The 24133-nt window shown below is 47.4% G+C and overlaps 1 protein-coding gene across 2 annotated transcripts in view; it reads left to right on the top strand.

Moving 5' to 3' along the window:
- Nucleotides 1–22882, top strand: part of SIL1 (SIL1 nucleotide exchange factor) — a 62707-nt gene extending 39825 nt beyond the window's left edge. For both annotated transcript variants that reach the window (XM_083493797.1, XM_083493798.1), the window contains 3 exons: nucleotides 8269–8365; nucleotides 16631–16795; nucleotides 22454–22882. In XM_083493797.1, coding sequence (XP_083349923.1) covers nucleotides 8269–8365; nucleotides 16631–16795; nucleotides 22454–22807 — 616 coding nt within the window. In that variant the 3' untranslated portion in view covers nucleotides 22808–22882. The remainder of the gene's footprint in view (nucleotides 1–8268; nucleotides 8366–16630; nucleotides 16796–22453) is intronic.
- Nucleotides 22883–24133: the final 1251 nt, after the last annotated feature.

Here is a 24133-nt window from a genome sequence, read left to right as displayed (position 1 = left end):
TGGAAATAAATGCAGGCTGGAGGGTTTCTGGGAAGGAGGTGCAATGACTCAAAATGCGTGTTGAGATGGGGAGGAAGACCTGAGGTGAATGGCAGAGTAGGCCGCAGCCGTGCCGTTGTTGAGTTAGGGTGGCGGGTTTGCTGCAGCGGTAGGAGGGGGCACCTAAAAGCGTTTGATGCTGAAGCCAGCTGGGGTGGGGAATTCTTCTAATCTAGTGTTTCTCAAACTACAGTCTCCAGCTCTGGTTTGCGTGGCGAGTCCCCCCCCCCCAGTGGAAATAATGACACATGACACATTTATTAAGGTTAATGGGCTAGATAAGGCCACAACTTTATTGGTTACAGGTGATGAGCAGTATTGGCTTAGGCATTGGTCCTAACCTATTACAGTAGTACCTCGGGTTACATACACTTCAGGTTACAGACGCTTCAGGTTACAGACTCCGCTAACCCTGAAATAATACCTCGGGTTAAGAACTTTGCTTCAGGATGAGAACAGAAATTGTGCTCCGGCAGCGTGGCGGCAGCGGGAGGCCCTATTAGCTAAAGCGGTGCTTCAGGTTAAGAACAGTTTCAGGTTAAGAATGGACCTCGGAACGAATTAAGTACTTAACCCGAGGTACCACTGTATATCCGACTTCAGTCCATCCTCTTGAAGTCTGGAAAGGGTTAACCACCAGTAGGGGGAGTCCTGCCGATTCACATCAACTAGGAATTCCCCTGGGGTCATCGATAGGGGGCGTGCCTTAGGCTTCACCTCCCTAGGCTTCAGACAGGGCCACGCCCCCCAGAATCCTTTATCGGACTACCCTTCAATACGCGGGGCAGGTGATGGCGCTACCTCCCCTCTTCCATCTACAGAACAATACCAATGCCTAACCGTCAATACCAAGAAAACTGTGATGATTTGCTACAAGGTAGGCGAAAGTCAAGTGGCTGGTGCCAGTTTGTCAAGTGGAAAAATTCCTACCAGACCCCTCAACGGCGACCAACCAAGGTCCATAGCAAGGTCAAAAAACAAAAACCTTACAGGGTGGGAGGGTGGGAAAAGCTGGCAGGCGGCAAAAAAGGAGATCCCCGGCCACGTCCTGCTTTAAATAAGGCAGGCCACACCCCCCAGAGCCAGCCGATTGGCTGGCCAGGAGGTGACGCGGCCGGGAATCCCCAATCGTGCAGGGCTGGGTTCCAGCCGCCACAAGCATGGTGGGGCCATGAAGCCCACAACTCCATCTCCTCCGAAGGGCGGAAGTGGCTTTGGACTACAACTCTCATCATCCCTCACTGGCAGGACCAGTAGTGAGGGATGATGGGGATTGTAGTGCCACTTGCAGTATTCGGTGCATGTTTCCAACTTTTTAATAGACAACAGAGCAGGAGCGGGGAACCCTCTGCTGTGCTGGACCAGCTCTTAAGAAAAATCGGCTTAAATTGATCAAATACAAATAGCAACACCAGTAATCATAATTCCCTGCCCCCCGCATACCTTCAACAGTTAAGTGCTAGCAGGGCTGCCTTTGGGGGGTAAAGGGGGGTGCACATGTACCAGGCCCCAAGCTAGCAGGGACTCCAGACACTTAGCTTTCTTTAAAAAATAAGTCAGTCAGACACTCCTAAAGAAAGTTAGAAAACAAAACACAGAGGCAGCTTTAAGGTGTTGGCTCAGCAGGCAGCCCCATTGCTAAGGATGCTTAATCACGGTTGCTTAGCAGTCAGAGGGAGGAGTGTTGACCACCCGCAACTGGGACTTAGAAGGGTGTCCTCCCAAAGCAGCAAATAATAAAAAATAAATCCTATATTTAAAATTCCTATTTGACTGTGCTTTTACACAAGGATTATTTTTTGTTTCTCGAGGTTGGCAGAGTGTTGTGTGTGTATATATATCTATACTGTGCGAAGTATATTTGTATATTTTCCACCTAGGAGTGCAAGGTTATGTACGTGATCTCCCCCTTTTATATTTGCAGAAACCCTGTGAAGTACGCTAGGGTTAAGTGAATATATAAGTACATGAGCAGCAGATCTTGTTGATAGATTGATTTGGGGTGAGGGGATGGAGGGGCCTGATTCCCAGACAGTATACTGGGGACCAGGAAATCCTGTTTGCATTTTTGAGTGCTAGTAGGACAATGTGTTAAAAACACAATACAAAACATCATTAAAAATCATGGTTGTTGAGTCAGGGTTGCAAGTACATTGTGCGAAGGATAGAATTGAGCTGGGGTGTGTTTTGTCTGATTGTGCGAAGGAGACTTAAATATTCTTACAGCTGAGAGCATTTATACGGATCAAGTGTTTTGTGGATAAAAGACCATATGTATAACATCACTGGCAAGAGGTTATAGGGAGGGGAGCAAATTCAGCACCGTTTTTGGACATGATGTCATCTCCCCTAAACCTATTCCAATTTAACAGTTAAATAGCAGTATCTGTCGGTCTAATCCAACAGACAGCGGCGCTCATATCCCTTTACTGGCTGAGGGAGCAGGCGTACAGCTTCCAGGTCATGTGGCCAGCATGACTAAGCCGCTTCTGGCGAACCAGAGCAGCGTACGGAAACGCCGTTTACCTTCCCGCCAGAGCGGTACCTATTTATCTACTTGCACTTTGACGTGCTTTCGAACTGCTAGGTTGGCAGGAGCAGGGACCGAGCAACGGGAGCTCACCCCGTCGCGGGGATTCGAACTGCCAACCTTCTGATCGGCAAGTCCTAGGCTCTGTGGTTTAACCCACAGCACCACCCACGTCCAGTTGGCCTGATTAAGAAGGAAAGTCCCTGCTATGTGGCAAATGGTAACATGCTTATTGAAAACCATGCTACTTCTGTTTCAAATGGCTCCCAGTGGACCCAGTTGAGTCTGAGGCTTGTGAAAGGCACTTTCCCAATAGGCAAATTAAGCACATAACATGGGGGTGATAGTAGCTGCTAGTCATGCTCTGAGTAGACCCACTGAAATCCATTGCACAAGAAACTTCAGCCTGTTGATTTCAATGGATCTACTCCGATCATGTGGGACGCGGGTGGCGCTGTGGCCAATAAAGTGAGATGAGCGCCGCAACCCCAGAGTCGGCCACGACTGGACCTAACAGGGGTCCCTTTACCTTTACTCTGATCATGACCAACATTGACTATCACTCATCGTTTATCATTTGTCTATTAATGCTGCATTCAGAACAGAGGAACTGCTTTGGAAGAGTCCTGGATCTTCTAGAGATGGGTAGTTTTGCATGATCTGAAGGCTCACACTCCTTCTGGCTGCAGTCTGCAGGCCTGAGACTGCATTTAGCTCCATGGAATAAAGGCGAAGTCTGAAAGTCGTATGATAGGGAAAAATTGCAGTGCCAACTGATCTCCAGAGAATTCAGCCCATTTTTTCCTCTCTCAGTCCTCTAGGGAAACGGCATATGACTGGGTGCACCTTGACTTTTGTGGAGGAAGCACCTATTCTCTCCGAGCTGAAAGACTGATCCGAGAATAAGATTATGCAGCCCCGGATAATAAGTGTTTAAATAAATCGTCAAGCTAATCGAAACAGAAGAGCCAAGGAGAGGTGGAAAATGAGCTTGAATTAAAAATATTAAGGAACAGATGTGACATTTAAGTGAGCAGATTAATGGAATAATCTGTAAAAATGAAACTCTGGGGTAGGGGGAGAGTGCTGGGAGAGATTTCCTTGCTGAAGCAGCAATCTGTGGCAGAGTGTTTTATGAACAAGTTGCTGTGACGCTTAAAGCCTCATCCCAAATACCTCATGTGCCCCTTACGGCCTCCATCTCATTTCCACTGGTTCAAGTTACACTAGTCATATTTCACTTCCAATTGCATTGCTCGATTATACAGTGGTTTTCCAACATCCATCTGCCGCTTACGGTCCTGAAATGTTTCTCGCGTATTAAGCTCATGCGGTAGCTGGCACTTCTTGCTTACATTAAAAGGCTTGTTTCCTTCCCGCTGCCATTTTTTCAGATGCCTCTTTCTGCCAAAGCCTTTCGCCTCGATAAGAACTGGAAATGTTCATTGCAGTTCACTGCAAGCTCAAAGGTGCATAACCGTTATTTCATATTCAGCGAGGTTCTTATGCCTTTGCTGGCAATGGAAGTTTACATAAAGCCTACAAGAAACACTACTAAAAGCAGGGGTCAGCAACCTTTTTCAGCCATGGGCCAGTCCAGCGTCCCTCAGACCTTGTGGGGGGCCGGACTATATTTTGAAAAAAAATAAAAATGAACGAATTCCTATGCCCCACAAATAACCCAGAGATGCATTTGAAATAAAAGGACACATTCTACTCATGTAAAACCATGCTGATTCCTGGACCGTCCATGTGCCGGATTGAGAAGGTGATTGGGCCGCATCCGGCCCACAGACCTTAGGTTGCCTGTTGTGATTGTTTACTCGTTTAGTCGTGTCCGACTCTTCGTGACCCCATGGACCAGAGCACGCCAGGCACTCCTGTCTTCCAGTGTCTCCCGCAGTTTGGTCAGACTGCTTCGAGAACACTGTCCAACCATCTCGTCCTCTGTCGTCCCCTTCTCCTTGTGCCCTCCATCTTTCTCAACATCAGGGTCTTTCCCAGGGAGTCTTCTCTTCTCATGAGGTGGCCAAAGTATCGGAGCTTCAGCTTCAGGATCTGTCCTTCCGGTGAGCACTCAGGGCTGATTTCCTTCAGAATGGATCGGTTTGATGTTCTTGCAGTCCATGGGACTCTCAAGAGTCTCCTCCAGCACCATAATTCAAAAGCATCAATTCTTCTGTGATCAGCCTTCTTTATGGTCCAGCTCTCACTTCCATACATCACTACTGGGAAAACCATAGCTTTAACTATACGGAACTTTGTTGGCAAGGTGATGTCTCTGATTTTTAAGATGCGGTCTAGGTTTGTCATAGCTTTTCTCCCAAGAAGCAGGTGTCTTTTAATTTCGTGACTGCTGTCACCATCTGCAGTGATCGTGGAGCCCAAGAAAGTAAAATCTCTCACTGCCTCCATTTCTTCCCCTTCTATTTGCCAGGAGGTGATGGGACCAGTGGCCATGATCTTCGTTTTGCCTATCCCTGACTAAAAGGAAGGAGGACTCTCCATTCTCCTTATCAATTGAGAACGTCACCTATCATGAATTCTTGATTTCTCTCCCTTCCTTGATCCTTCTCTTTCTGTCACATGATATCGCTTTTCCGTTTCCAGCATTACAAAAAGACTTCCCTTCTTTCTTACTGAGACCTCAGCAAAGACACTGGTCTAGGGCCTGGTCGTTTCTCAATCTAACTGCAATCTTGTCCGGTTCTTTTGTTGACTTGCCTTCATCCATTCATGCCCACCCTCCTCCCTCATCCCTTTTTGTCATGGCCCTGAGGTCGGGCTCCCCATCTTCAAGGAATGAGACTGGGAATCTCTCCGAGGGGATTTCGCTGGGAGCCAGCCCCAGATGGCCCTGCTGAAGGACACCTGCACACCACCAGCCAATGCGCCAGTAACTCTCTGACCCAAGGAACCACTGTCTTCCTCCCCGCCATTTTGTTAGAGGTGGCGACTGCTAAAGCAGTCTGAGCCTCCTCTCAAGGAAGACGGAGCCAGCTGCTGAAAAAAGAGGTCACAGATTATCCCACATGTATCACTTCAAGAATTATGCCTGGTCTCCCTTTTCTTCATATGTAAGGGGGAAAGAACCTAAAGCTCTCCCACCGGCCTCACAAAGCTGTCTGTGGAGAAACCCTACATGGACTGCCAATGTTTCAAGGCAATGTGAAATGTTGTCATGGGCTTGCTGCTACGCTCTTTTTCTTTGTTGTGACTGTATTGTATAATAATTTATTTTTAAAAAGCCGTTTAAATGGTTGTGATGGACAGAATCATGGCTTCCTTCCAAAGAATCCTGGGAAACTGTAGTTTGTTAAGGTCTCCTAGCAGCTCTCAGCACCCTTTACAAACTACAGTTCCCAAGATTCTTTGGCAGGAAGCCGCGATTCTTGAAGTGATAGGAGAGTGCCTCAAATGTGTGGGTTTGACCAGATTTGCAAGGTCTCGTTTAAGGCTCGGTCCCAAATGCCTCTGAAACAACATTTCGGTTCTGCCCTTAGAGCAGGCCTGGCCAGACTTGGCCCTCCAGCTGTTTGGGGACTACAGTTCCCATCATCCCTGACCACTGGCCCTGTTAGCTAGGAATGATGGGAGTTGTAGTCCCAAAACAGCTGGAGGGCCAGGTTTGGCCATGCCTGCCTTAGAGTCTCCAGCCTTAAGCTCTCCATGGAGCCTAGCATCACCTCACCCTGTTTGCCCAAACCCGAACCCCCAAGCAGCCAAGGCCGTTGCTCAGAGCAGAACCTTTTTGAGGCAGCGTGGCATAGTGGTTAGAGTGTCAACCTGGGACTTTGGTGATGAAGGTTCAGATCCCTCCATGAAGGTCCCTGCGTGACCTTGGACCAGTCACTGACTCTCAGCGCCTGACCTACCTCACAGGGTTGTCGTGGGGATTAAATGAGGAGAGGGGGAAAGTGGGCATAAATGCAACAAACAAACGGGGTTCTTGCATGATCTGACTTCCAGCAAAAGCAAATTGGATATTGAGTGTAGCACCTCTTATTTTGACATTTAAAATAACCTAGCAAAGTCTCCTTTTCCCCCCAATTAATTTTGATTGTGTTTCAAATATTTTTTAACAATTCAACTTCAAATTCAATACAAATTTAAAAGAATTTTTATAAGCTGACTTCCCGCCTCCTTCCCTGGGGGTTTCCATTCCCGCCCTTTCCTGCTGCATTATACAGCATACTTTCTATCTGTTGCATTTTCCCTTCATCACAATTCATTGTTCCTTTATTTTCGGCTTATTTCAGTTCATTACCTATTTCCCACCCACAGTTATTATTTCAAATGAAATAATACGGACCTGGGTGGCGTTGTGGTCTAAACCACTGAGCCTCTTGGGCTTGCCAATCAGAAGGTCAGCGGTTCGAAACCCCACGGCGGGGTGAGCTCCCGTTACTCAGTCCCTGCTCCTGCCAACCTAGCAATTCGAAAGCACACCAGTGCGAGTAGATAAATAGGTACTGCTGTGACAGGAAGGTAAGTGGCGTTTCTATGCGCTCGTTTCCGTCACGGTGTCCCGTTGCGCCAGAAGCAGTTTAGTCCTGCTGGCCACATGACCCGGAAAGCTGTCTGTGGACAAACGCCGGCTCCCTCGGCCTGAAAGCGAGATGAGCGCCGCAACCCCATAGTCCCCTTTGACTGGACTTCACTGTCCAGGGGTCCTTTACCTTTTTTGTACCTTACCTATTATTTCGAATGTATTAACCTCGTAAAGTCTTGATGCTCCACTTTGAGTGTTCCCGTGTGAACGGGGGAGGTGGTTTTGTATTCCCGGCGCACAAGATTTCGCAGAAGTTCCATGTGGCGGCATTGCGAGCTCACATGCTCAGGACTTGGGAGTTTCCAAATGGATACGCCCTTTGTCCCGTGCAACGATTTGGATGGGAAAAGGGGAGGAGGAAGCCTCAAGATTGTCGTGCTCCTCCTCTAGCCACTTGCAGATGTTACACATCCTCCCTTGTAACTATGGAGGTGTAAACCAGGGGCACCCTTTTGGTCTTTAGCCATTCTGACCAGGAGGGAAACATAAGAACGTCTTTCTTGCGCTGTGATGCTAATATGACCAAATTGTCTGATGAAATCCTATTAAGGCAAGACGATCCCTTCGCTATTGAGCATGCAACAGCTGGCAAGTAACTTCGTTGTTTTCGTTTGGTGGGGTTCCTGTTTATTTCTGCAGACGTGCATATTACACACAGGTAAATACCGTATTTTCTGCTCTATAAGACGCACCAGACCACAAGACGCACCTAGTGTTTGGAGGAGGAAAACAAGAAAAAAAAATCTGAATCTCAGAAGTCAGAACAGCAGTGAAAGCAGCGATCCCTTTTGCTGTTCTGGCTTCTGGGATAGCTGCGCAGCCTGCATTCGCTCCATAAGACGCACACACATTTCCCCTTACTTTTTAGGAGGGAAAAAGTGAGTCCTATAGAGCAAAATATACGGTATATACTCCGTGTGAGAAATGAACTAGAGCTGCTTGCATTTTCAGTCAGCAGGTGGCGCCTTGTGAGGCAAAATAAAAATGGACGCTTTAGAATGACAGCAATAGGACTCAAGGGCTTCATTTAAAACCTTGCAGTATCTTTACCTGCCCTGCAATTGTCTTTTGTAGAAGTTGGATTGCAGCAAAATTTACAGGACACCGAAGTATCTCTGAGCCTAATGAGTTCCATTTCTCTTCCCAGCAACCCCAAAATACAAGTCGCTGCGATTGAGGGAGGCGCTTTGCAAAAACTGCTGGTGATTTTGGCCACAGATCAGCCCCTGGCTGTGAAGAAAAAGGTAAGGGGAGAGCAATATGTGCTTGGCTGTCTTTCAGGAGCAGCTTGGATAATTGCATTTTGGACGAGAACGCCTGTAGACCTCTGTAGGTGGACGTACGTAGACCTAAGGCTAGGTTGTGTTTTGGCTGTGCAAACAGATCAGGCCAATGTACCGAACAAGAGTCACCCCTCAAATTAAAAATGGTTGCATCCCTTCACTGGACAGCTAAGTTTAGCTCCTTAGGCTGCAATCTTCCTCCTGCAGTAGCCAGACCTAATCATTTCCAGACTTGATAATCTCACTTAATTTGAGAGGGCCAGTTATCTGACGTGCTTTTGCACAGCTATAGTATCAGACCACTTAGAGAAGCATCTGTGCCAGTGGTTCCCAGTATATGTTAGATTGAAAATGACACTATGGAGGGAAAATACTATATTATATATATTTTTGTGCTGAATTAGTTCAGTGTTGGGTGCTTGTAGAAGATGGGTTTTGCAGGACTATTTGCAACCTTATCAGGATTGCAAATTTACTCAGGAAGTTGGTTATCCTCTGCCGCCTTTTGTATGTCACGTGTATAGGTCCGAGCACATTTTTCTCCTTGTGGGATCTGAAAAAAATGTCCTTCCTATTCCTCCGTGAACCAAATTCTCAGTCAGCTACAATCTAAAGCATGCCCCAGAGCTCCAATGCTGTATTTTGAAATAAAATTAGCTTTGAGAGAGCAGGAAACAGTGAGATGGGAGTATGTGTGGCCTAGAGATATATTAGAGATATATTATATTAACACGTTCCCCCTTCCACACACTTTTTGTTGGCTTCTCCTCTGTCCTCTAATCTTAATAGGATCCCAAGATAAGGAAAAGCAAGTATATCTAGGCTCCACCTCCTACTGGCAAAACTGGGCACCTGATTATTTCAAATTAATTTTTCACGGCAATCAAGGCTGCGGGTTTGATCCTGGTATGGGAACAGCTGCATATTCCTGCACTTGCAGGGGATTGGACTAGAGGAGGAGAAGAAGAGTTTGGATTTGATATCCCGCTTTATCCCAACCCAAAGGAGTCTCAAAGCGGCTGACATTCTCCTTTCCCTTCCTCCCCCACAACAAACACTCTGTGAGGTGAGTGGGGCTGAGAGACTTCAAAGAAGTGTGACCAGCCCAAGGTCACCCAGCAGCTGCGTGTGGAGGAGCAGAGACGCGAACCCAGTTCACCAGATTACAAGTCCACCACTCTTAGCCACTACACCACACTGGCCCCCGAGGTCTCTTCCAACTCTACAATTGGGTGAAAGTCCAACATTTCATAAGAATGTAGGAAGGGCATGCTGCCTCTGTTAACTGGAGTCAATGTATAGCCATCATGTGCAAGGGTCTTTATGTACAGTGGTACCTCAGGTTAAGTACTTAATTCGTTCCAGAGGTCCGTTCTTAACCTGAAACTGTTCTTAACCTGAAGCACCACTTTAGCTAATGGGGCCTCCTCCTGCCACCACGCCACCAGAGCACAATTTCTGTTCTCATCCTGAAGTAAAGTTCTTAACCTGAGGTACTATTTCTGGGTTCGCGGAGTCTGTAACCTGAAGCGTATGTAACCTGAAGTGTATGTAACCCAAGGTACCACTGTATTTCAGTTGTCTTTAGTTCTTACGTTGTGCTAATTGAATTTATTTTCTGCTGCAATACTACTACTACTACTAACAACAACAACAACAACAACAACAACAACAACAACAACAACAATAATAATTTGAGCATGGCTATTCTCTGGGAATTATAAAGGAAGCACAATTGCATGCTCTTTCCTGGGTTACATTGCCATTTGCTAGGATTGGCTTTTTGTGATTGCGACCGCAGCACTGAGGCTCTTTGAAAGGGAAGGTGCTCTCATTGCGTGGTCTGCTTTCTAGGGCGCTGCGGGGCAGATTGCCCTGTACGATACAGACTTTCAGAAAGGAAACTTAACTCAGCCCACTGGCAGGCTTGAATTTCGGAGGCTAACGAACATCGGAGTAGACATTCAGGGGATGAGATAATTGCTTCATGCAGCTCAGTAATCCGCCTACAGCAGTGACCAATATCGGATGCTTTTGCAAGGGGCAAGGCCTGATAAAGCCCCCAGCTAAATGTTCAGGACTGATGGGCCCGAGAGGGTCGGTGCTTTGCTGCTTCTTCAGCGATCAATTTATTCCCTGGTGCATGAGATCCAGTTACCCTTATCTTATCTTATAAGAGTGACAGTTGTTGTTGCCAGCCACAAATGTTCCCCCATAAACCTCCGAGCCTCTGCGTTTAATTCAGAGACCCTTTTGCAACAGCAGAGTAAATAGGTAGCGCCTTGTATTAATTCGTGAGGCTCTACTGTATTCAGGGCTGCACTGCCAAGAATGTTACAAAGGCTGCCCTGGCATAGGTCTCCCTTCTCCCCGTGTTTAGAACCCCCAGTTTCTCTGGATGTGTGCTTGCCACAGGGAAACAAAAAAAGGTACAAGAGACTGATGGATAGGTTCATGTAACAGTGAAATGCTTCCCGGGGGAGATTCCCTCACTAGATGCAGACCCTTATATAAAGCTGAAATATATTTACGGCATGTTCCTGAAAGCTGCACTGAGTGTATTGTTAATCTGACAAAGTGTTCTAACCGTCTCCTGGAGGGAAGGAAGGCAGAGAGTGGAGAACGTCCTCGTTCAGTCCACCAAAGTTACGTTCTTGTAGTATATTGTCGGGTTTTTTGTTTTGTTTTTAATGTTCTCAGGTGTTTAGCAGCATCCACATACAGTGGTGCCTCGCAAGACAAAAAGAATTCGTTCCGCCAGTCTTTTCGTCTTGCGAAGCATGGTTCGTTGCAACTGCGCCTCTTCAAGCGGCTTTTAAAAAAAAGTGCAAGACGTTTTCGTCTTGCGAAGCAAGCCCATAGGGAAATTCGTCTAGCGAAGCAACGCAAAACCGAAAAACCCTTTCGTCTAGCGAGTTTTCCGTCTTGCGAGGTATTCGTCTTGCGGGGCACCACTGTAGTAGAGGGGTGTGTGTTTGTGTTTGGAATTATTTCTTCCTCCTCCTCCTCCTCCTCCTCCTCCTCCTCCTCCTCTTCTTCTTCTTCTTCTTCTTCTTCTTCTTCTTCTTCTTCTTCCTCCTCCTCCTCCTCCTCCTCCTCCTCTTCTTCTTCTTCTTCTTCTTCTTCTTCTTCTTCTTCTTCTTCTTCTTCTTCTTCTTCTCCAACTCCTCCTCCTCCACCACCACCTCCATTTTACTGCACTAGAGGGCTTGTTATGCAAATTGCTTCGAGAACCAATGTGCTACAGCGGTTGGAGTGTCAGACCTCTGGAGACCATGATCACAAATCCCCACTCAGCCATGAAACTCACTGGGTGGCTTTGGGCCAGTCACTGCCTCTCAGGCTAATCTGCCTCACGTGGTTCTTGTGGGGATTAAACGAAGAAGCGAAGAACCTTTTATGGCGATCACACAGGGTCCCCAGAAGTTTAACGGTCTATTGATCCCTATGCCTCCACTGTGCTTGCTTCCCTGCTGCCACCAACCCGTTACTCTCGGGTAAAACACTGAGTCCAGACAGTCGTTAAAAGTGAACCATATAAACAAGTTTATTTTATAAGCCTTAACAAGTTTATGGTTTCTCAGATAATAATCCTGTCATTTTCTTAACTTTAGTTTCTTTGCCGGCCTATACCTTCCTAATACCTTCTGACTGATTATCTCAACTGTTTGACTGACTCCTCTTAACAGATTCTCTCCCTCTCACATCAGACTAGCCCAACCCACAGACTTATCCTCTCTGTCTCTTCTCTAACTCCAGACTGACTTCTTAACAACTCTAACTCTAACTCCTAACTCCTCCCCTTGGGTTCCCATTGGTTAGTCATTTTACAATTAGTTAACCCTTTCCTTATGAACCCAGTATGATGTCACACACCTAGGAGGGTGAAGGCCACACCATGTAATGCCACCTTGAGCTCCTTAAAGAAAAGGGCGGGATAGAAATGCAACAAACACACAGATCAAGATAAATATTCACACCATGCTCACTGCTGACTGGCTTTACCAAGTTGCAAAGTACAGTGGTACCTCGGGTTACAGACGCTTCAGGTTACAGACTCCGCTAACCCAGAAATAGTACCTTGGGTTAAGAACTTTGCTTCAGGATGAGAACAGAAATTGTGTGGCAGTGGCCGCGGGAGGCTCCATTAGCTAAAGTGGTGCTTCAGGTTAAGAACAGTTTCAGGTTAAGAACGGACCTCCAGAACGAATTAAATTCTTAACCCGAGGTACCACTGTACTTGCTCAACACCTCTTGTGATGGTTTGACCCCTGAGAGCCAGTGTGGTGTACTGGTTAAGAGCGGTAGACTTGTAATCTGGTGAACCGGGTTCGATTCCCCGCTCCTCCACATGCAGCTGCTGGGTGACCTTGGGCCAGTCACGCTTCTCTGAAGTCTCTCAGCCCCACTCACCTCACAGAGTGTTTGTTGTGGGGGAGGAAGGGAAAGGAGATTGTTAGCCGCTTTGAGACTCATGGGATAAAGCAGGATATCAAATCCAAACTACTACTACTACTACTATTCTTCTTCTTCTTCTTCTTCTTCTTCTTCTTCTTCTTCTTCTTCTTCTTCTTCTTCTTCTTCTTCTTCTTTACAGCCCCCTAAAGAAGCTACATAGGAAGGCTCATTAATAAGCCATAGCTCACATCCTACTGCAAGCTTGCCTTGGAGACAGGCTGCTGTAAAAGGATTGGCTCTAATCCTTGCTGGGTCCTGAGGAGGTATGGGCATTTTAACCCCAAGGACTTCAGGCCAGCCCAATTAACCTATCCAGGTGTCTCAAGCCCCTTGGCATGCGCTAAGATCCTGCAGAGTATTTCTGTGTCAATGCTTTGGACCGTCTCCATTGCAGGCAAGCAGCCCTGGTAAGGAGGGATCCCCTGATTGCCTGTGACTGTGTCCTTCCTCACCCCAACACGCACACGCAAACACACACAGCAGCTGGAGAAAATAGCAAGGGGTGATTGACACGTGACTTTGTGGGAAAACAGCTCTGAGGAATTGTAAAAGGAAGAGGGGAATCGCTAGTAAGGGCCACAAGAGAGGGCGAGACGTGTCCGGGAAGGGAGGACGTTGCAAGATGTCTAGCTAGGGAGTCAGATTCGTAGGTCTTCCGTGAGGTATACGTCCTCCAGCAAAACCTAATAATAATAAAAGGGCTGCTAGCGACTGTGTGTAGTCTGCAAAGCGGCGCTCCTTTTTATGAGGCAGCAGTTTGAGTGAGGAACTGGCAGACCTCACGCTTACCTGTCCACCCTCCACACAGAATTTCTTCCTATCCCTGCTCTGAACAAAAGGAAGATTGGATCAGCACTCGTCGGGACTGTGCCTTGCATTAGCATTTAACCCAGGGTGCGGTGCGTAAAGGTAAAGGGCCCCCTGACCATTAGGTCCAGTTGTGACCGACTCTGGGGTTGCGGCGCTCATCTCGCTTTATTGGCCAAGGGAGCCGGTGTACAGCTTCCGGGTCATGTGGCCAGCATGACTAAGCCACTTCTGGCGAACCAGAGCAGTGCACGGAAACGCCGTTTACCTTCCCGCTGGAGTGGTACCTATTTATCTACATGCACTTTGATGTGCTTTTGAACTGCTGGGTTGGCAGGAGCAGGGACCGAGCAACGGGAGCTCACCCCGTCGCAGGGATTCGAACCGCCAACCTTCTGATCAGCAAGTCCTAGGCTCTGTGGTTTAACCCACAGCGCCATCCGCATCCCTTAACACCCCTCAAAATTCCAGTACAGCGAGAACATGATTGAGATTTACTTCCCACTGATTTGCGGTGCAGTGGGAATTGAAACATCACAGCCTGGCTTTGCTGCAGCCTAGATAAAGAAGAGGAGGAGGAGGAAGAAGAAGAAGCACCCGCTAAATTGCTGGAGAGAAAGTAATAGAGGAAGAAGCTGAACTGGAGGGGACAGGACGCTGCATGCTCATTTCTTCCTAGAAAGAGCACGGGAAGACGTTTAACATTGGCTGTCGAGGGCAAGCCGGGAGCTCTGATTTTCTGGGACTCTAACCAGAGGGCACCATCTTCCACGTTTTATAATACATGCAGAAGAGCCAAAGGAGTTCCACAGTCCTGCGGTTTCCATCCGAAATGTCACCCTGAAATTGTGTCTAAATAAAATTCTATCCAGAGAGCTTTATTGGGATCTCTCCTATGGCTGCTAATAGAAACATGTGGAAAGGCTCTGTGTCTCTCCACCCAGACCCAGCCTCATGATACGCAGCTCAGAACGCCTAAAGTTTCCCTGCTCTTCCATCTGATCAAAGTCCCTTCCTTCCACTTGGCTTCTTCTAGCTTTTAAAAGTGCCCCCCTTCTATGTAGCTTCATAAAAAGGGGAAGAGGCAGAACTTGTCTTCTACTACTACAACTACTACTAGTAGCACAGTGGTACCTCGGGTTACAGATGCTTCAGGTTACATACGCTTCAGGTTACAGACTCTGCTAACCCAGAAATAGTATCTCGGGTTAAGAACTTTGCTTCAGGATGAGAACAGAAATTGCGCGGCGACAGCGGAAGGCCACGTTAGCTAAAGTGGTGTCTCAGGTTAAGAACAGTTTCAGGTTAGGAGAAGCAGGGCTAAGATGTGGAGATATGCTTCAGAGATCCAGACCGTGGGGAACTCCGATAAATTAATAAATACAATTTGGACTATAATTATTTTATTTTATTTTATTGTAGTTTTTTATTTTCATTGAAGTACAGTGGTACCTCGCAAGACGAATGCCTCGCAAGACGAAAAACTCGCAAGACGAAAGAGTTTTTCCTTTTTTGAGTTGCTTCGCAAGACGAATTTCCCTATGGGCTTGCTTCGCAAGACGAAAACGTCTTGCGAGTTTGTTTCCTTTTTCTTAAAACCGTTAATACCATTAAAACCCTGCTTCGCAAGACGAAAAAACCGCAAGACGAAAAAACTCGCAGAACGAATTAATTTCGTCTTGCGAGGCACCACTGTATTATGATTGGATATTCAATTGGATGTTTTTTTATTGGAAAATCAAGAAAAAATATTTTTTTAAAAAAAGAACAATTCAGGTTAAGAACGGACCTCCAGAACGAATTAAGTTCTTAACCCGAGGTACCACTGTAGTAGTAATAATAATAACAACAATTTATTGAAAGATTTTTATAGTAAGAGAAAAGGAAGGAAAGAAGAAAACCTAGCATTGGTGATGGAGAAGAGATAGCTGTGCGAGGGAAGAGAGCCTGTTTTCTACTCGGTCTGCGTAGGTGGGGGTCTGTGAAAGTCTGCAACATATTGTGAAGCCAGTAGGGAGTGCCAGGTGCCTGGGCATTTTCAGAAACCAAAAAGTATTGTTATTTATAAATGACTGTTATTATAATCTTTGAGGCTGTGTCCCGGAGCGAAAACCTCTTTAGTGGGTTCCTTCAGACTCTGGCTCTACGAATTCCCCAAAGCGAAACCGTGATGAAAATACAGTGGTACCTCAGGTTACATACACTTCAGGTTACAGACTCCGCTAACCCAGAAATATTACCTCGGGTTAAGAACAGGATGAGAACAGAAATCGTGCTCCAGCAGCGTGGTGGCAGCGGGAGGCCCCATTAGCTAAAGTGGTGCTTCAGGTTAAGAACAGTTTCAGGTTAAGAACAGACCTCTGGAATGAATTAAGTACTTAACCCGAGGTACCACTGTATAGACAAATTGTTTATTAGGGGCAAAGGAGGTGTCGGGGGGCACGTGTCGGAGGAGTTGTGCGGGAAAGCTTTTGGTAGAGCAGAAGCGTCGCCAACGCCCTTGTTGTGTGTCAGGGAACTGCCATCGCAGTCAGGAGTGGAGGAAGGGCTCCCGAGCGATGCCGGAGAAGGTCCCAGCAGGAAAGGAGGGGACTCAGTGACCGGGGAAGGAAATCAGCGTTACACCAGGGAGAAAGGTGGGCGGAGGCAGGCTTCGGAGGGATGGCTCCAGGACTCTTCGCCAGAGACCAGCGGGGAGAGCATTGGTCCTCCACTGCCCACACCCACCCTGTGCAGAAGACTTCCGCGTAGGGAGGCTAGGCGGAGACTATCCGTCAAGGAACTTTTATGTTGGAAGAAGTTCAGGAAACGCCCACTGACGGATTCTGCCAGTGACTGAGACAGACGCAGAATCAGGACTGTCCAGCCAGGGAAAGGTTTTTCCAGGCAACCTCACCGAGAGTGGCGGCAACTTACGCACGAGCAACCCCTAATTCCCATTACATTGTGTTTTGTTCCCAGGCTCTCTTTGCTTTGTCGTCCATGTTGCGGCAGTTCCCCTACGCTCAGCAGCAGTTCCTCAAGCTCGGAGGCCTTCAAGTGCTTCGGTATCTCTGCACAGAGAAAGGGACGGAGATGTTGCACATCCGCATTGTGACGCTTCTCTATGACTTAGTCGTGGAAAAGGTAAGCGGAGCTGTTGTGCGGCACAAATTACCGGTAGTAATAATAATAATAATAACTTTTATTTGTACCCCGCCCTCCCCAGCCAAGGCCGGGCTCAGAGCGGCTAACAACAGTAAAATAATACAGCATTCTAAAACCATTTCATTATAAAATCAGTTCAAATCAAATCAAATAATAAAAAGAAGTCGAATGAATACAACTTAAAAACAATAGTAAAATACAACAATAAAATATTGAAACAATAAAATATTAAAATGCAGCCTCATCACAGGAGGAAAAAGAAAAAAGAAAGAGGGGGAGGGAATCAAATTGGCTCCAAGCCAAAGGCCAGGCGGAACAACTCTGTCTTACAGGTCCTGCGGAAAGAAATCAGATCCTGCAGGGCCCTGGTCTCATGAGGCAGAGCGTTCCACCAGGCCGGAGCCAGTGTTGAGAAGGCCCTGGCTCTGGTTGAAGCTAATCTAACTTCCTTAGGGCCCGGGACCACTAGGGTGTTGCTATTTATGGACCTTGAGGCTCTCCGTGGGGCATACCGGGAGAGGCGGTCCCCGGGTATTTATTTATACCCCGCCCATCTGGCTGGGTTTCCCCAGCCACTCTGGGCGGCTTCCAACAGAACACTAAAATACAATAATAGTGAGGACGAGTCAGGTGTCCCTGGAAGGAGAAATTCATCCAAACCCTCCTTTTAGCGGGGGTGGGGTGGGGGAGGAAGAGAGAGAGAGAATGAGAGTTGTATTTTCATCACTACAGGAGTAGAATAACTGGAACGGTGGAGTTGAATAAGTGTGACCTCCTTCCATTGACAGGTGGCTGTTCACCTGTCAGTCACTGACACCACGACAGCATCAGGTGGCAACTTGCTAGAGTCTCCCCAGCTCTCATCCATTTTAAAAATGATTCACCTAACGTCCCTTACAGGAATCCTGCAAGTTAGGGCATTATCACTGTCCCCCTGCGAGAAGGTGGCTGGCTTCCCGCTGCCACCTGGCTAATTCGTCCAAAGACAGACATTCAGACTAAGTCTTCCAGAATCGCAGCTCCAAATCTGTTTGCTCAAACCTCGTGTGTTTCCTCTGGAAAAGGCAATTATCTTGCTCTGTATCGATGACTCATCATTGCCCAGAATCTCTTTACAGGGAAAACTTTGCAAAAGCCGTGGACGATTGCTTTTGGCATGCCGCGATGCAGCAAATTACAAATTAGAAGCCATCCTCTGAATGCATTATTCTGTTTATTGAATACTTCCTTTTTCTACAGCTCAGTAGTGTGACACAAAAGGGGGACGCGGGTGGCACTGTGGGTTAAACCACAGAGCCTAGGACTTGCTGATCAGAAGGTTAGCGGTTCGAATCCCTGTGACAGGGTGAGCTCCCGTTGCTTGGTCCCTGCTCCTGCCCACCTAGCAGTTTGAAAGCACGTCAAAGTGCAAGTAGATAAATAGGTACTGCTCCGGTGGGAAGGTAAACGGCATTTCCATGCGCTGGTCTGGTTCGCCAGAAGCGGCTTAGTCATGCTGGCCACATGACCCGGAAGCTGTACGCCGGCTCCCTCAGCCAATAAAGCGAGATGAGCGCCACAACCCCAGAGTCGGTCACGACTGGACCTAATGGTCTGGGGTCCCTTTACCTTTACCTAGTGTGACATTTTTGTAGATAGGTTTGTTTAGTGGACAGATGGGGGAACCCTGTGGCCCTCCACATATGAGGTTCGACTCCCCAACCTTCATCGCCCTCGGCCAGCATGGTGCAAAGGTCAGAACGATGGGAGATCAACTGTAGAGCAATGACTTATGGAGGACAGAAGGTTCTCTACTCCTAATTTAGTGCATGGCTGATATCACCTGCTGGAAGTTTCATCCAGTTCCTCAGCTTATGATGGAAGGAGATGAAAACTGCATCTCAAGGTACAGTTGAACCTGCCTATGTTGTTTAACCCATTGCAGATGAGGTTGGGCACGACCTACTTCCTCAAAAGCCATTGGCTTGGCTTAATAATAATAATAATAATAATAATAATAATAATAATAATACTTCAGGTTCAATGTGCTTCAGGTTGAGTGCTTTTGGTTGTGCTCCATGGCAACCCGGAAGTAACGGAGCACGTTACTTTCGGGTTGCGCCGCTCGCACATGCGCAGATGATGTCACGCGCATGCGTGGAAGTGGCAAAACGCAACCCGCGCACGCACAGACACGCCGTCGCATCTTACGTTCTATTCAGGATGCGAACAGGGCTCCGGAATGGATCCTGCTCGCATCCTGAGGTACCACTGTAATAATAATTTTATTTATACCCCGCCCATCTGTCTCGGTTTCCCCAGCCACTCTGGTGAGCTCCCAACAGAGGACTAAAAACACAACAAAACACCAAACATTAAAAGCTTCCCTAAACAGGGCTGCCTTCAGATGTCTTCTAAAAGCCAGATAGTTGTTTATTTCCTTGACATCTGGTGGGAGGGTGTTCCGCAGGGCAGGTGTCACCACCAAGAAGGCCCCGACACCCACCTGCCCCTTGTCCCCCCAAAACAGTACTTCTGTCTTGTCAGGATTCAACCTCAATCTGTTAGCTGCCATCCATCCTCCCACCTCCTCCAGGACCTTCACCGCCTTCACTGGTTCTGATTTGATAGAGAGGTAGAGCTTCGTTCATGATATAGCAAGTAGGAAAAGGCCAGGAGGGTGGGGTTGGGTGGCAGAGTTTGCAAGTCTTGCAAAGGGCATCTGAGTGAGTCCGCTTTCGCCACACCTTGAGTCTCTCGGGCCTGAATGGCCACCGGGCTTTGCAGAATGCATTGCTGCTGTTCTGCTTGTCCTTTTGGCTTATGCACCCATTTCATCATCTAGCACCCTGTTTTCTGCAGCTGCTGCAAACACGACTGTGGCATTCTGCCTGCGTTGGGCTATTCCCAACGTGCAGGTTACAGCGAGGCACCTCAGGAAGTCTTTAGCGCAGCCCAAGATGCGGGGGAGCATGGCATGTTCCCAGGGCGCATTCCCCTATAATTTGGCTGATTTGACTCTGTTTCGATGGGTTGAGAAGAGCAATCTTCCTTAATGATAATATAGTAGCTAGGAGATCCTTGCGATTAAGATCTAATTAATGAAGCACATATATAGCAATTACCACAGGAGGCTACCAAGTAAAAAATAAAAGCAGCGCAGGAATGCTTAAAAAAAAATACAGCACCCCAACTCCCTGAGTTTTGTGGCTCGCAGCACCGTGCTGTAAGCAGCCCTTTTACTGCACGTGGCTGGCCGGCTGGCCGTGCCAATCCGTGAGTCTTGCCTCTGGAGCTCAGTTTCTTGGCGGCGTCCACATTGATTATTCCTGTGGAAGAAGAAGAGCAATTTCCCCATTGACTACCACTGCGGTAGCCCTCATCTAGCAGGGGGAACTCGATAATTGTACAGCATAATGGGTTTTTTGGGGGGTTGGGGGGGAGCTCCCTGTGTGGGAAAAGCCTGTTTCCTACTTTTTCTTCACACCTACCGTATTTTTCGCTCTATAAGGCGCACCTGACCATAAGGCGCACCTACTTGGGGGGGGGGAATTCAAGGGGGGGGAAATGCGGCTCTTGGGGGCTTTTGCGGGAGGTGGGGGAAGTGAGAGAGCCTCACTCCCTTCCCCCATCTCCCACAAAAGCCAGGGATAGCCGCGCGAAGCCTCCCCAGGGCAGCGGGATGAAGGCTCCCCGCTGCCCTGCGGAGGCTTCGTGGGCTACCCCAGAGCTGCTCAAACCAAAGAGCAGGTTGGGGAGCAACGGAAAGGCTTGTGGGGCTGGCGGTGGGGAAAGCAGAGCTTCCCTCCCCACCAGCCACGGGGAACCGGAAAGCTGTGTGCAGCCTTTCCACTGCTCCCCGAGCTAGTGGGGCTGGCAAGGGAAGCACGGGTCCCCCCTCCCAGCCCCAGGGACCACACATTCGCTCCATAAGACGCACAGACATTTCCCCTTAGGTTTTAAGAGGAAAAAAGTGTGTCTCATGGAGCGAAAAATACGGTACCTCCTGCCGCTTCCTCGTGGAAGCAACAGAAGGATGAAATAGATCGGACTAGGGACTCGGCTACACTAGCAAAGAAAAAGCGCTTTATATGCGTTGTATATGCATTATAGCACTGTGACACCAGATGGCGCTGTGGAGTTTTTGCCAGCCCAATTTCTCATGCACAGTTCACAACGCGTTTAACTGAAACGCTTCTTTGATGTGTCTAGATCCAGCCCGGGTTGCGGCCAGCTTCTGGTCTGGTTGATTTCAATCCTTAGAGGAGCTTTTCCTTTCCTTTCCTTTAAGGGCTACAGGAGACTAGGCATCCACATCGTGGATGTTTGCAAATTGGATTTCAAAAAAGCAAAAGGCCCGGTGATAAAACCGCTAGCACATTTGCAAGGCGAAGCAGCGTCCAAGGTGGTTGAAATAAATAAGAGAACTTGACGGTGACTGTTTTGTTGAAGAATGGAAGCCTTTTTCGGACTGTTTAAAGAAATGTTATATAAATATGATGAATTCACGAGCAGGATTTGAAATAGGAGCAACAGAAGAAATGAGTGAATACAGCATTGTGCAGAAGGAGGGTGGGAAGAGAAATTAAAACACCACATAAAATGGAGTGGGAAGTTGGAAAAAGATGAATTTTATGTACAGTGGTACCTCGGGTTACATACGCTTCAGGTTACAGACTCATTCAGGTGTCCTACATGCCAGGAAATTAAATTCCTGCAGATCTATTGTCTAAGGTTGTTAACAGAGAACAACTTAAGGTTTATGTACAGAAGTTGAAATTGGGTTGAACCACAGGGACTACAGGTTACATGGAAAGGGGGAGGATGTTAGGATATAGTTCCATTCCACCTTAAAAGGGTCAGGCATGATTGTTGTGTATCACATGCCTGTTTACTCCCAGCACTGTCTGCTGGGAACTTCCGTTGTGTGTAGCGTTTGTATTCTGGCTGTTTTCCTGGACACGGAGGCAAGCAGTCATGTTTTTCCTTTGTTCTGATCTACGTTGAATAGAGCTGTAAATATGCTCTCCTGTCAGCATCTTTCATTGTGGAGACTCTGCTGAAAGGGTGTGCAAGGGTCTTGGAATGTCTCTGAGGCTCGTGTCGCTAATTGACTGATGCTGTTCTACGGGAGACCAGTGATCGTCTGGAGATGACTGGGGGGGCCTGCCTGATGCCTCCGTCTCCCTGGCAGTATCCCAACAGACTCCGCTAACCCAGAAATAGTACCTTGGGTTAAGAACTTTGCTTCAGGATGAGAACAGAAATTGCGCGGCGGCAGCGGGAGGCCCCATTAGCTAAAGTGGTGCTTCAGGTTAAGAACAGTTTTGGGTTAAGAACGGACCTCCGGAACGAATTACTGCATTTTTCGCTCTATAACACGCACCCGACCATAACAGGCACGTAGTTTTTAGAGGAGGAAAATCCGTAGGCATGCCACCCGTAGGCATTCCCTCCATCACACGCACAGACATTTCCCCTTACTTTCTAGGAGGAAAAAAGTGAGTGTTATGGTGCAAAAAATGTGGTAAGTACGTAACCAGAGGTACCACTGTATTGAAGTCTATATGTTAAGCTTTTGAAAAATTAACAAAAAGTTATTACCAAAATAAAATAAATGAAAGTGCAGAATAATAATTTTAAGGAACTTTATCGCAGCTGTCGCTCAAGGACTCGCCGGATGACGACGACCAGTTCCGGGAGAGAGCCCAGCAGTACAGCCAAGTGATCTTGCTCCCAGCCATTGTCGAACAAGGCTGGTGCGGGATAATTCCTAACCTCCTGAGGATGCCAGAGCACGATGCCAGGGAGAAGGTTTTGAAGACCGTGCATGTGCTGCTAGCTTCCTGCAGGGACAGCTACAAAGCAGATCACAGCCTCAGCCATACACTGAGCCTCCTTCGCCAAGAATACGAAGTGCTGGCGGCGGACGAACAAAAGGAAGGGGAAGACGACGGCTATTTTAAGGAAGTCCTCAGCTCTATAAATAGCCTGGCCCAGCAGCTGAAATGAAGACTTTACCCTCGCCTTGCTGAGACGTTCACTGGTAAATTTGGGGGCGTTGCGCAGAATAAACCACTGAACAAACCTTTTGGCTTTGTGCAGTCCCTTAGGTGGCGAGTAAGCCCATGCGCTCCTTACAGAGCGAAGACTAGCTTTGTATTTGCAGTTGATGGTGTGTTTTATTTCTGGAAATCGCCATAAGAAGCAGGTTTAAGGTGTCCCTGCAGTCGTCACCTGCGAAAAGAAGAGTCTCGCATCTCAAAACAACTCTCTGAAGGGGAAATGGTCTTTACAAAGGAGTTCAGCCAGCGCATGGAGTCTGCTGCCTTAGTCACGTCAATAGAAATATTTTTAGAATGTGAGTATTAAGAGGGCGAGTGTATCCTACTGTTTTTCTTATTTGGAAAGGCAACTTCCTGTGAAAAAAGATTTTACTCAAAATGTTCAAGATGCTTTCTTTAACTGTTGTCTTTTTCCTGTGTATTTTCGAAGCCAGTTCCAACTTTCTGGTTTTTGTCCGTAGTTCCGTTGTTAAAAAACATTCTTCGGTTAGTCCAACGTTTGATTTTGATCTTCCAGCTGGAACCTGAGAGTAAAGGGGACTGAACGGTGGATTGTGTAGAAAGGTTTTACTCCCCAAAAACTCATCTAGCTCGAACTATTTTTCAAACTATGTTCTGCAGGCTCCTCCTTGGCTGTTTGTCAGGCAGTTCCTCAGGTGAGAAGATCGGTAATAATAATAATAATAATAATAATAATAATAATAATAATAATAATAATAATAATAATTTATTATTTGTATCCCGCCCATCTGACTCTGGATGGCTTCCAACAAAGATTAAAAATACATTAAAATGTCACACATTAAAAACTTCCCTGAATAGGGCTGCCTTCAGATGTCTTCTAAATGTCAGGTAGTTGTTTATCTTTTTGACATCTGGTGGGAGGGTGTTCCACAGGGTGGGTGCCACTACCGAGAAGGCCCTCCTCCTGGTTCCCTGTAGCTTTGCTTCTTGCAATGAGGGAACCGCCAGAAGGCCCTTGGAGCCGGACCTCAGCGTCCAGGCAGAACGATGGGGGTGGAGACGCTCCTTCAGGTCTATGGGGCCAAGGCCATTTAGGGCTTTAACGGTCGGCACCAAAACTTTGAATTGTGCTCTGAAACGTACTGGGAACCAATGTAGATCTTTCAAGACCGGTGTTATGTGGTCTCACCAGCCACTCCCAGTCATCAGTCTAGCTGCCGCATTCTGAATTAGTTGTAGTTTCCGGGTCACCTTCAAAGGTAGCCCCACGTAGAGCGCGTTGCAGTAGTCCAAGCGGGAGATAACTAGA

The sequence above is a fragment of the Podarcis liolepis genome (genome assembly GCF_965112155.1).
Source record: "Podarcis liolepis genome assembly, chromosome: 3".
Lineage (NCBI taxonomy): Eukaryota > Metazoa > Chordata > Lepidosauria > Squamata > Lacertidae > Podarcis > Podarcis liolepis.
The sequence above is the reverse complement of the archived record's forward strand: the minus strand, read 5'-3'. Positions and strand labels throughout refer to the sequence as shown.